The following is a 14,110-nucleotide window of genomic DNA, read 5'->3' on the forward strand; positions in this document are numbered from 1 at the left end:
GACGATTTGGTGATTTCAATTTACAGTAGACTCTCGCTAATTCGGCTCTCTTAAGATCGTGCTACTTTTTAATTCGGGCAGAGGTTATACAGTAGACTCTCGCTTATCCGTGAGAGCGTGACCAAATGTCACACGGATTTTGAGATTGATACAAATCAAATTGTTCGAAATCCAACGATTTTTTTTTTATTTACATTGAAAATTTGTGGAGTGAATTCCGACTTGACTGAATTGACATTGTCTCTAAACATGCGTACTGTCCAAAAAAGTTACAGTGAGAAAGAATAACAGTAGATAGAACACATTTGCTTTAACAAAAAAAATCCAAAACGGGGACAATTATGTCAACAAAATTTTTAAAATTCAACTGTCTCACGGACTTTTCTATGCCACCCGGAAAAAGAGTCCACGGATAAGCCAGAGTCTACTGTATTTCAAAAAAGTTTGTTATTATTTTTCAAGTCTGATTATGATTATCGAATAAAGCAAATATGCTTAAATTTGCTATGGTTTCTCTTAGTTTTGATGTGATTTTGCACTTATAAAGAAATTTAATGTAATTTACAATATATATAAAAATGTAAACTCAATATGTGTATGCAGTTGAACAAAAAATTGTTGCATTTCAAAAATTTTATCGTCCGAATTTCTCTCTAATTCGGGTGACATTTCGGTCCCAAATGCCCGAATTTGAGAGAGTCTACTGTAGTTTTTGATAAAAATGAATTTAAACAATCGAAACCTTCATGAAATCACTGCTAAAGGATGTATTTAGTCGTTTAATACATAAGTATTAATCTACGTTAATGAAGAATTGGGGATCTCGGTGGTGCAATAGGCAAGACCGTTTACTCTTGGGTCCCGCCCGGTGCAAAGATCTGAATGTCTAGAAAAAGACATTTTCACATTCACAAAGTTCATTCATTTCAGACATTCAGGTGCAATCTCTTCTTCATTAGCACTTTCCAATATTATTGGATTAGTGGAATTATTTGAAGTATTCTAATGTGATTTTTATTGAGAAATTTTAAGAATTGCGGATATATTATTATTTTGCAAGATATTAATCATGGAAAACAATTGAGATTACTCGAATACTATCCAGAATGAGTAAAATGGTCGATTTCTGCGAATTAAGTGAAATAGATAAAGAAGCAGATTTCAACAGTGATGTTAATTCCCTAAATCGTCCTTTAATTCCCCAGATCGTGAAATAAAATCAGAAGATGATCAATGTATTTCAGAGGACATTCAAATTTTACAAGAAGGTGACGTTTTCATACCTAGCCTGCGATCTATTAGTTTAAAACTCAGTCTTATTGCCATACCTTGAGCTTCATTAACGTCTAATTATAAAAATTATAAACGTTTTTTCCTAAAAATTATTATTTTTGAGATAATCATAGAACATTCATCCATAAAAAACGTTTAAAATTAATTTATTTTACTATTTGTTCACTATCTTTCGATAAAAATATTTCAGTCTTTTTATGCTCTAAACCGATATGACCGCCTGGAGGCGGTCTTTACCTTTTCTCACCTGGCGCCCAAACGGAAAGAGGTAATGAAGAATGGATGGTATTTTTGAGTTCAGTGGGCCATTAATTACCCTAAGACAAAATTATTTAACTACTTTTTTTTTGCATACGTAGTGCCGCTTTGTAATCCGGATGATTGGGAGACAAAATGACAGATGTCCGCTTCGTAATCCGGATGGATTTTTTAAATTTGTTCAACGTTTTGAAAATATAATACAAGATTTTTTTGTAGAAATAGAATAAAAGTTTTAAAGAAGCTTAAAAAGACATAATTAGAGAATTCTATCCTATTATACTTCATGTATTAAACAAAAACATCACAGGATAATACATTTTCATTGATGAAGACACATGCATACATGACCACAAAATTATTTTAAATGTAACCGTCAATAACTCGTCCGGATTACGGCGATCCGGATTAGAGAGCGGGTACTGTATTAAAGAAAACACTGTTACGGCGTTATCACACTTGCACATTAAAATTTTAATGTGATTCACATTAATTTTCGCTTGTGAGCGTCCAAATATGTTATTTGTGTCTTTGAGTCACTTAATATTTGGAGGTTTTTTCTATTTATTGATAAAGAAGTGGACTTGACCTTCAAAAATAAGTTTAAATTTACCTAAGGCATAAATATTTTTCACATTAAAAAATTAAAGAAAATATTGCATTATTTTTCGAATTAATGCTATTAACTATAAATCAATTCATATCAAATTTTGCAGGCCAAGTCTACCTTCTTATCAACAAATAGATGAAATTTTGAATATAAAATGATTCAAACACACAAATTACCCATTTGGACTCTCACCAGCGACAATTAATGTAAATCATATTGAAATTTTAATGTGCAAGTGTGATAACGCAGTTATACATGGCTTTTCTGGGAAATCTTTTTACTGTATTTTACATAAATTACATACAATAACATACATGTAATAAAATAAACATAAATGTAGAAATCGTCGAAAAATGCTTGGAAATGTCATAAACTTCCGGTCGAACCTCATTGTTTTTTATTTATTAGAAAAAGTCTGCCAAATCCCCAATCCTAGCTGTAGATACCTTCCGGATAGTGTTTAGAAGTGCTCCAGGGCGTCTGGGGAGTCAAATGCACAAAGGAATTTCGTGAAATTATGTGAGTATTGTGCAAAAATCCTGGCAGTTTCCCAATGACTTTGTTTACCTGTGTCTGGGTCACCAGGAGAGACTTCTACAAGCCCGACGAACCGGAGTACGTAGACATTGACGACGACGAGATTGATATTCTCGGGGAGATCCAGGCTGAGATTCACTTTGCTGAGGAAATTGTCAATGAGATGGCGAGCGAAGCTGAGGAAGCAGAATTGGACGTGACACTGGACACAGATTCGGACTTTGAGCCATCCAGCTGTGAGTCAGAGGAGGAAGTTGAGGATGATGCAGAAGCGGAAGGGGTCAATGAGGATGAAGATAATGAAGAGGAGACAGAGAAGAGTACCAGGAATTCCATGGAGGAAGGTAAGGACAGGTCATCTAAAACAATTACTTTGCAGGTGAATCTAAGGGAATTTTGGAGTAAGATTGAGGACTTTGAAGAAGTGTCAGGGTTTCAGCTTTGTTTTTTTTTGTCAGGGAAAGCGTTTGAAACGATTCTTTCGTCAGGGTTTCAAATTCGTTTCTTCATGTTTCATGAAACACGGGATAGGAAATGTTTCACATCTTTTTTCCAGACGCCGACGAGGATTATGCAATAGTCCAGCGAATAATCACAGAATTGAAGATGCCTCGGAATCATCCAAAGGACATTCAGACGGAGGAGTTTGTGACTGATCTCTCCTTCCATCCCATTTCTGACCACCTGGCCGTGGCTCTGATAACTGGCGATGTTCTCCTGTACAAATACTCCTTGGAGGAAAACACAATCGTGGAGACATACGAGGTTCACACAAAAGCCTGCCGGGATGTGGAATTTAGCGAAGATGGAGATGTTCTATACTCGACGTCCAAAGACAAGAGCATAATGATTACAGATGTAAAGACAGGAAAGCTCCGGAGGTATTACGATGGAGCCCATGAGACGGCTATCTACTGTGTTAGGCCTATCAATGAGAATCTCATTGCAACAGGAGATGACGATGGACATCTGAAAGTTTGGGATCTCAGGACGCAAGAGAAGACTCCTTTGTTCTCACTTCACGAAGTCGATGACTACATTTCCAGTATTCACTCCAATGACTCAAAGAAGATCCTCCTCATGACCAGCGGAGATGGATATCTCACTTCTATCAATCTCGGAGCCAGGTAAGTTTGCTTTTTTGGGCTTTCCGGGAAGCTCCCGGCTAGGGATCTGCGCACGGAGTATTCTTGCGCGCTGCGCGCAAAAAAATTTTCGACTTTTGCGCGCAAGATTCACTGCGCGTAATTTCTTTTCTTGCGCGCAAGCTCTATTTTTGCGCGCAAACTTTTACGCGAAAAACATTTTATTTGAGACTGAAGAAGGTAATACCAACCAACAAAAAGGCTTCAGTTCCCGGTTTCCAGAAAAAGCGTTTAGTTTCTCTGTGGATTCGTCCTTTACACAGTATATTTTGTTCCGAAAAAAGTGGCACGTTTGGGATTTCAAAATCTTTTGAAATCGTTAAAAATAATAAGAAAATATAAGTATACGTTGCATTTACAATATCTAAGGCCAACACATTCTTATAAAACTATATAAGAATGTCTGAAAATATGTTCATTTTTGTCTATAATAATAACATAAAATGTTTAATAGATGGCCAGATTATTTCTCGAACGTTTTCCAAATGCACATATTATCTTCACGTAATTTAGACAATTTTTAAAAATAACACAACTATAATTCAAAACTTTATAAAATACCAGCGAAAATTTTGCTTAAAAATCAAATTTGCTTAGCATTGGAAAGTACAACTACTTATACGTCATATTTTTCATTAAAGTGAAAATTAACATTCATTAGTTTTGTCAAAAAAAATTCTTAAATTTTTCAGCTATTTTGTCCCTATCGTCCGTAGAGGTGCGAAAAAAATACTGAACTTAGACAATGTTATGTATAAAATTCGCTCAGCTTAAACAGAAAACGGGTAAATTGTGCATAAAACTCTCAATGCTTAAGCATAAAAGATTAATTAATCATTTTGCTGAAGTATGAAACGGCTAGTTAAGCAGTCTCTGCTTCATCAGTATATTTTAGCAAAATCTTTACCATTTTATGCTTAAGCTGTGCGAGTATTATTCACTATCTTAATCATTTTATACTAAGGTTGTGTAGGTTTTGCACACAATTTAGATTTTTTTAAGCAGAAGCTAAGGTAAATGTACCAGCGATCGTCAGTGTTCCTCGGATCGGAAGGTTGTCCCGCGTATCGGCACCCCAAAATAAAATGTATTTTTGAAAATTATTCACTGTATTTTTAGTAATTTTCTTTAGCAAGATGCATCACGTTAGTTCATATTTAATCTACAGAACCAATTTTCTCGTCGAGTTTCAAACAAAATTGCTATTATTTGCCTAATTTATTGAATCACTGTATCAGAGTCTTGGCAAAAAATCCGCCATTCATCACTTTCTTAATATTTCACGCGAGAATTTGTCTGCATGAATATGAGGAATTTTGTTTGATTAAAATGATTTACAAATCTGTTTTAATTAAAAAATGAATATTCAGGAACTCTAATTTCACTATCAATACACTTTTTCAATTATTTCGGCAAGTAATATGAAAATAAATTACTTTTGCGAACAAGTACGTTTTCTTTCATCTGTTCCTCGAATCGACACAGTTTTTTCGTGGAAAATTGCGTTCAGCGCACTCAGCTGTCATCTTCACAGCCATTATTAGATGTTATTGTTGTGATAGAACAATTTACCACTGAAAGTTTCATTAAATTTAACAATTTTAGAAGTTGTATCATGTGAATACACAGTGCACAGTGTAAGGATGACAAAGAAGGTTCAATGAAGCCTTGTAAAGTGATTTAGATGCCAAGAAAGCAAGAGGATTCTCATCAAAAACATCTGCCGATCCGTGGCTCACCCCTTCCGATCCGCGGAACACCTGATTAAGTGCCTTCCGATCCGCGGAACACATTTCATCCTTACAATTACACCTATATATTATTAATTTCCATAATTAGCAAAAGTGTGAATACACGAAAATGGTTAAATGAATCACTAATTTATCACTTAGCATTTAAAAAAATACCAAAGAGTGTTTTGGAACTCAGATATTCAACTAAATATGGAGCACGTCTCTTTACATTCCGATCCGTGGTACACTTCCCTTATACAGTTTTAGTACACAATTTTAACTGTTTCATATTAAAGGAGAAGAAGATTTATAAGACTTTACACGGTTTGTGCTGAGGTAGTGCAGGATTTGTGCACAATTTCGACTGTACTACGTTTTCTGGTTGTTTCTGGAAAATTTTTCAAATCTAAAAATTTCTAAAATAAGGTATTCTATTAATAAAATCATCCCAGAGGATTTCTAGAATTGATCATACGGAATTTCTAAAATTAGTCCTAATGCTACTCCCACAACATTTAAATTTAGTGAAATTCAATCGATTAAAATTTTACCTCTTACACTTTTACACTGGTATTGTCTACATATAATTGTCTTTTTGTCAAGTGCTATTGATTTATTTCTTTCTGAAAGAAAAAGAATTAATATTTCGATTAAAAACAGAACTCTAACATTTTTCTTACGGACAGATAAAATCAAGTAGGGGAGACCTGGGATGTTTGGGCCATTTTTATCGTGTTTTCTCTTTGAAATATTATTCCAAGGGGAAAGTAAACTTTTTTAGAATTTTTATTGACCGTAGAATACCCATAAGTATTTACTTTAATAAAAGGATTCGATGGAAAAGGGGAATGTTGAATATGTAATTTCGTCCCTTACATCCTCGATCTTGGGCACAGAGGGACAAGAATGAGGATATTTGGGGTGCGGTTTTTTTCTGGCATAAAATTTGGAATTTCTTGAAAAGGGGAATTTTGCAAAAGCATATCGTTGTCGCTCTTACTTTGACAGTCAAACGATCTACGCTTCACCCTTGGCTACACCTAAGATTTCATAGAAAGTGAAGTGAACAAACTTCCCCACGTGTATTTTTGTTATTTAAAATGTTAAAAAATAGAGCATAATCTTTGTAACTATTTTTTGAAATATTTTTCAAAAATACTTTGTAATCTAATGAGATAACAAAATTTTCTTCATTTATAATTAGTATAAAACACAAAGAGGAAACTGCAACATCAGAAACCTACTATTTTGATCAATTTTTAAAGAATTGTTTATAGAATCCAAGCAATAAAACTGAGGATATCCACAATTCTTATCAAGATAGATCTAAATGCGGCCCATGAAAAAATCTACCGTGTCTTATGTCCTGGACACACTTACGACTAAAGTCCAGAGATGACTAAGCTCGTTCATAGCCAAGTCAGTTCCTGATACACTACAAACGAGGCTTAACATTTTCTAGCACTCACAAAACAAAACTTTCGTAGGTTTTTATGCAGATATTTCTACTGAAATGCACTAGTAGTCCTTTGAAAATGAAACTACTTTTAAATTTACTTCACAATTCACGTATATCAACAAGAATTATTCACTAGAATAGCTAAAATTGGCTTAAGTCGCGAGTTAGCTTCCACCTCACAAATAATTGTAATTAACAATAATTATTGGACGTGTACTGAGACATGATATTACAAATAGTTTCAATTTCAGAGGAGTATTAGTGCATTTCAGTAGAAATAACTGCATAAAAACCCAGGGAAGTTATGTTTTGTGGTGCTAAGCCTCATTTGCAGTGTGTCAGGAACTGACTTGGCTATGAACTAGCTTAGTCGTCTCTGGACTTTAGTCATAAGTGTGTCCAGGGCATTAAACTACCCTGTTCCTAACATCTCCGGTCTCCCATATATATTTATAAAAACTGTCGACATAAATTTCTATCTTCAGATTTTCTAAAATCAAATCCAATCTTCTAAAATTAATGAACTTTTCTTCTAAATTCAATCCTATTTATTATAGATAGATATTGGGTTTTTAGTAGCAGGATTTTTTAAAAATAAGTGAAATACATGATAAATATCTTCTTATCCGCTATAGAATTGATTTCATCATCATCATTTTCAACCACTTATCGCTATCGGGGCGCGAGTTGTACTGATTTTAAAAATAATTTATGAAATTAATAATAATAATAATAATTATTATTATTATTCATCTCAATATAAAAAAAAACGTAAAAGGTAAATGCTGCGCGCATAAAATATTATTTGCGCGCTACGTCGTAAAAATCAGCTTGCGCGCAGCGCGCATAAATGCGCGAACTCCTTGAGCAGATCCCTATTCCGGGAAGCTCCCGGCAGATGAATGTTTCATGAAACATGTTTCTCTGATGTTTCAACCAAGGGAATTCCTTAAAAATTTTCATGTTCAGGAAGATGTACGTGCAGTCGGAGCAGTACGAGGAAGAACTGACTTGTATGGGTCTGTACAGGAATGACTCGAAGTTGGTGGTGGGCACATCCAAGGGACGCATGTATTCTTTCAATTGGGGCGAATTTGGCTATCACTGTGATGTGTTCAATGGCCCAAAGACAGCCATCAATGCCATGCTGCCAGTTACGCAGCGAATGGGGGTACTTGGGTGTGAAGATGGGCTCCTGCGGGCCGTCAATACGGTGCCTGGGAGGAATTTGGGTGTCGTGGGGCAGCACAGCATGGCTGTGGAGACAATGGACATCAGCAATACGGGAGAGTTTATCGCATCCAGTTCGCATGACAATGACATTCGCTTCTGGAATATCAAGTACTTTGAGGACTTTGACGATGATATGCCCACCAAGGATGCCAAATTCAATCTGCCCTCGTCCAAGTACACAAATGCACGGGATTTCTTCTCCGGACTTGTTGATTGAGTCTCTTGGAGATGATTTGGGCTGTTTTTTTCCTTCTATTCGATGTAGAGATGGTGTTTAAATTAAAGATTTTATGAGATATCCTATAAAGATCCTTTGGTTTTCTCTTCCCGGCAAAGGCGGATTTATCCGTGCGATTTTTTACAGTGTAGCCGTGCTTCTGTTTTACCTTTCTCGCTCGATTTCTGGCCAGGAAACGTCAAGTGCCGGAGCGAAGTATAAACAAAAAAGTGCTCGTGGGGGAAAAATGCGGGATTTGGTGTGAAAATCCGTGGCCGGGAGTGCAGAAATCAGTTGTGATGTCTTGGGGCGGGACGATGAGACGAATCTCTGACAGAAACTGCATCTGTGTGTGCCTCCTGATTGTGATAATTTACTGTATCTGGCCGGGCAGATACGCCACGCACTACGTCTCCCTGCCGATGGATCAAATGGAAGTGGAACTTGTGGCCAAGACAACCAAGAACATCACAAAACGTGGCCTAGAAACCTGCAGCTATGGGGACATCATAGCCGGGAACAAATTCATGCTGACTGACGAATATCTGGGGAAGCTGCACCATCCGGGCAGCATTCGATTAGGTGGTGAGTACTTTCCACCAGATTGTGCCCCAAAGTACAGTGTAGCGGTGATTGTGGTGTACAGAGACAGAGAGAGGCAGCTCAGGCAATTCCTAACCTACATGCACAACTTCCTGCGCGAACAGAGGCTCCACTACCGGATTTTCGTGGTGGAGCAATTCGACAGGAAGCCCTTCAATCGCGCCAAATTGTTCAACATCGGCTCTGTGGCTGCCATGAAGTTGGGCTTTCCCTGTCTAATCCTCCATGATGTGGATCTCTTACCCATGAGCCTGGGTCAGGTGTATGCCTGCACCCGTCAACCGAGGCACATGTGTGCCAGCCTTGACCAATTTCGCTACAATCTGCCCTATCTGGGTCTCTTCGGGGGCGCCGTAGCCATCGAATCTAAGCCCTTCGTGGAGGTCAATGGGATGTCCAATATGTTCAATGGTTGGGGAGGGGAAGATGATGACTTCTTCAGGCGCCTCCAGGCCAAAGACATCCAGATCTGTCGCTTCGATCCCGCCTACAGTCGATACACGATGCTCAAGCATGCCAAAGAGAGACCCAACGAGGACAGGCTGGCTTTCCTCAGGACGGGACACTTGCGCTACGACACGGACGGTCTCAATTCCCTGATCTACGAGCAGAAGGCATACATCCTGCACGATCTCTTCACACATCTTCTCGTGAATACCTGAGATGATGAAATACCACGAAATCTCCCACGTTATTTATTTTAGCACGTATTTATTTTAAGGATTTTCTAGCTCGATTTGCAGGAAAATCTCATGATATTTTCAGTGGAAATAGTGAAATAGTGATCTCATTTTAATTACTCAATTTTGAATCTCATGAATCCCCATTAAAAAAATCAAATATTGATCAGGAACAAGTTCAATATTCAATGTTTGTGTAAATAAATAAAATTTTCTATTATACATGTTTTTACGAATTAAATGTGAAATAAACATGTTCTATGGTTTCTCTTAGTAAGCACAAGAAAATAGTAATAGCGGAAATTTTAGCAAGATGCTCGCACCTTGTAAAACTTACATCGTGCATAAGTATTGCAAGCAATTTTCTTATGTTCAATTTGATTGATTATTTCATGCGAGACCAACAACTCCAGCTAATTTTTCTATATTTTTTTTTTTTTTTTACAAATTTGTATCTTTTTTACCCTCTCCATCCTGAAAACAAACACCTTTGGAGTCTTTGGAGTAAATGTGGTATTTCTTTTTAAGTTTTATCGGTATGATGGTTAAGTGGTTTGAGATATCGATTTCTGGATTTATGTGACCCCTCCCAAGACACAAGAATTTGCAGCAATATATACACTGAGAGAGAAATCCGAAAAAGTTAAAATAACATTCCGGAAATGTTAATTTTACCCTGCAGTATTGATCCAAAATCGGTGTAAATATTACCCTTTTTAGGTGTATTGGGAGTTAAAATTACCCTTTTTCATGTTAATTTTACCCTTAAAAAGGTGTAAAATTAACATTAAAAAATGTTGATATATTTTTACACCCAAAAAGTGTTACAATTATGAGGAAAAAAAGTTAATCGCACCCTCTTTTTTCTCTCAGTGTAGTTTCACTGAGAAAAAAAGAGAGTGCGATTAACTTTTTTTCCTCATAACTTTAACACTTTTAGGTGTAGAAATATATCAACATTTTTAATGTTAATTTTACACCTTTTTAAGGGTAAAATTAAATAAAAAAAAGGTTAACTTTAACCCTCAATACAGCTAAAAAGGTAACCGATTTCGGATCAATACTGCAGGGTAAAATTAACATTTCCGGAATGTTATTTTAACTTTTTCGGATTTCTCAGTGTTTATCAGTAAAAAAATCAAAAGTGGTTAAGAAAAGATAACAGGTGATTCATATAGAATGCGCAGTTGAAATTTTACTTTGTATGTAAAAAATTAAAATTGATAAGTAAAATAAATTAAATTTGAGCAGTAAAAAAAACAAGTTTGATTAAAATAAAAAATCGATTTTAGTCACTAAAAATAATGCTAAAAATATCACTTTTGATCACTGGAAAAAACAATTTGGATTTGTACAAAATTCAATGGTTTGTAAAAAGAATAAATTTGAGCATTATGCCTTCGCCACACCTTTTAGATCGGTATAATTTCATGAAATCGACATTCGCGTCCTTTTCTTTCTCAGAATATTTGCATAAGTCTATCTCACTCTTTCGGTCTCGAAATTAGATTAAACTAAATTTAATTTGATGTGATGTTCAAAATAAGAAGAAGAGTGCGAAAAAAATGGATAGACATATGCAAAAGTTTTTAAGAAAGAAAGAGATATGAATTTGGACTTTGTGAAATTTTCCTGATCTAAAAGGTGTGCTGGAGCCATTATAAAACAAATTTGTTCATTTCTAAAATTTTGAAGTATTAATATCGCCATGTAGGGGAAAGTACTCTCCCTTCGAACGTTTATGCCTTCGAATAATGTGAAATTCTTTCACTTTTATTAACAGACATACACACATAATTATTACATAAACATAAATAACGGATAAGAAGCTAACTAATATTTAATAGAAATATGTAAGTCTCTTAGGAAAACTTAAAGAAAATTTACATTATTCGAAGGCATGAACGTTCGAAGGGAGAGTACTTTCCCCTAAGTTTTAGTTGTTAATTGTAATGGCTCTGGCACACCTTTTAGATCAGTCAAATTTCACAAAATCAAAATTCACATCCCTTTCTTTCTTAAAAGTTTAGCATATGTCTATCCTACTCTTTCGCACTTTTCTTCTTCCTTTAAACATCGCACCAAATTAAATTTGGTTCAGTCCAATTTTGAGACCGAAAGAGTGGGATAGACTTATGCAAGTCTTTTAAGAAAGAAAGACAAGTGAATCTTGATTTCATGAAATTTGACCGATCTAAAAGGTGTGCCGGAGCCTTAATAATTGAAGTTATTGATCTGAATGATTTTACCTAAATTAATTTTTTTTACTGAGTACAACTTTTTTTTATACTGACAAAATTTTACTAACTAAAATCTATGTTTTTACTCACCAAAATTGATAGTTTTAAAGACAAAATAGATTTTTTTACTAATCAAAACTAATGTTTTTCTGATCATTATTTTTACGCACCAATTTTTTTTATTGACAAAAACCGACTTAACTGAACAAAATAATTTTTATACTGAAAAAATTAGACTCTTATAACTAACCAAACTCATTTTTTTACTGATCAGAATAGATCTTTTTACTAAACAAAATATATTTTTACTGATTAAAACTGACGTTTTTCTGATTAAAATTTTTTTATTAGCTAAAAACAACTGACCTAAAAGATGTGCCGGAGGCATCATTGACTAAAGTCGATTTTTATGGCTCCGGCACACCTTTCAGATCAGGAAAATTTTATGAAGTCGAATTCGAATTCCTTTCTTTCTCACACGCTTTGCATATATCTCTCTTATTCCTTCGCACTCTTCTTCTTCTTTTAAACATCACAAAAAAATCAATTTAGCTCAGTCGGATTTAGAGTGCGAAAGATTGAGATAGACATATGCAAAACGTTTGTGAATGAAAGGGATGTGCATTTTGATTTCATAAAATTTTCCTGATCTAAAAGGTGTGCCGGAGTCATTATGCTGATAAATCGATTTTTACTGACCAAATTATTTTTTTACTGACCAAACTAAATTTTTCTACTGACGAAATCGATTTTTAGATCCAAATTAATCTTTATATTGAGAAAAATATTAAAAAAAATATGGCTTATGGTGTCTGATTCACGTACATTATGTACTAAAAAATATTAAAGGGAAATTCAATTTTCCCTCTTTTATATTTTTTGTTTTCAATTGAATGCCATCATTAGTCATGAATAAACAGGCTAAAAAAAATTAGAGTAAACATACTAAAGTTTAAGGTGCGCGTGACAGAAATATAAATTATAATAAAATTACGCCATTTAGTTATTTCTGGAAATTACTAAGAAAAAACAACAATTTAAAATTTAATTCCATTAAGAAGCTTGTTTACTGGAAAATGCGAAACTATCCTCCATAAAAGCAGTTGAAAAATAATAAGAGTGTTCGTAAAGTTCATGTATGATAGAATAAATATGTAGCTAGGGAAAACCGATATTTAAAATAATCCATTTTTTGTATTTCTCTAGAAATTTTCTATCCCATTGCCAAAATTGTATTAAAAAATATATAGTTGACCTTAGTATGATTATTCTTTGTCGTTGCAATTTGTAAAGGGGCGTGACTTAATTTTTATAGAGTCATGTGAAGTTTTTTTGGGTGGAGTTTTCATAGGAATTTGAATACTTATATTACTGCAAAATATAAGGCAAACATATAGGAGAGTTAGCTGAACTGGAGATGTTTTATAGTTTTTTTCCTTCTAATTTTTTTTTCAGATAATTGCTTCCAATTTTATTTGATTTAATGATTTTTATGTTGTACGATTTTACGGCAGTTTTTGTGCTGTCTAGAATATGTTGGAATTAAACTTAAATCTGTAAAAATAAAATTTGAAAGAAAATTTTTAGAATCTAATATTCTTATCTGTGAAAATATTTTTATCTGTGAATGTTTGATGAGTATTGTTTTTTTAAATAAATTAAAAACCCATAAAAATAAATTGAAGATACTTCAATATATTTTTGAGATCCCTGTAAATTGTGCTAGAAAACATTTGCCATTCTAAAGATATTTTTTTTTGTGTGAATAGTAGAAATGTATATTTTGATTTATAAGAAATTTTTAGTTGATATTATCTCGATATTTAGCAATTAAGAGAGAGACTTAATAAAATTTTAGAAATCTCAACATGATATTAAATGGTATAATGTACGATGATTTAGTATTTACTATTTTTCAAGTAATTTTCATGTGTTCACGTTTGGTGTTGCAGAAGAAAAGAATAAAGTGAAAAATAATAAAAAAAAGAAGAAAATCTCTATTTTGCAGTTCTTATTGTCGAATAGATTCCCTGGCGTGTTGCCCACGTGTTAACGTGAAATCTCTCTGGGTTGATTGACGGTGTGGGTGGGAGACACAAATC

General features: G+C 34.4%; 2 protein-coding genes across 2 annotated transcripts; both read left to right on the forward strand.

The window, feature by feature from the left end:
- Positions 1-2,499: 2,499 nt before the first annotated feature.
- LOC129806995 (WD repeat-containing protein 55 homolog) lies at positions 2,500-8,575 on the forward strand. The gene is made up of 4 exons (XM_055855940.1): positions 2,500-2,680; positions 2,747-3,042; positions 3,255-3,825; positions 8,005-8,575. Coding segments are annotated over exons 1-4 (1,350 nt in total). The 5' UTR covers positions 2,500-2,678; the 3' UTR covers positions 8,486-8,575.
- A 98-nt stretch (positions 8,576-8,673) lies between these two features.
- Positions 8,674-10,022, forward strand: LOC129806996 (beta-1,4-galactosyltransferase 2). The gene has a single exon (XM_055855942.1). The coding sequence runs from the start codon at positions 8,785-8,787 to the stop codon at positions 9,748-9,750; it is 966 nt and encodes a 321-aa protein (XP_055711917.1). The 5' UTR covers positions 8,674-8,784; the 3' UTR covers positions 9,751-10,022.
- The last annotated feature ends 4,088 nt before the right edge of the window (positions 10,023-14,110 follow it).

Source organism: Phlebotomus papatasi, chromosome 3 (assembly GCF_024763615.1).
Source record: "Phlebotomus papatasi isolate M1 chromosome 3, Ppap_2.1, whole genome shotgun sequence".
Taxonomy (NCBI): Eukaryota; Metazoa; Arthropoda; class Insecta; order Diptera; family Psychodidae; genus Phlebotomus; species Phlebotomus papatasi.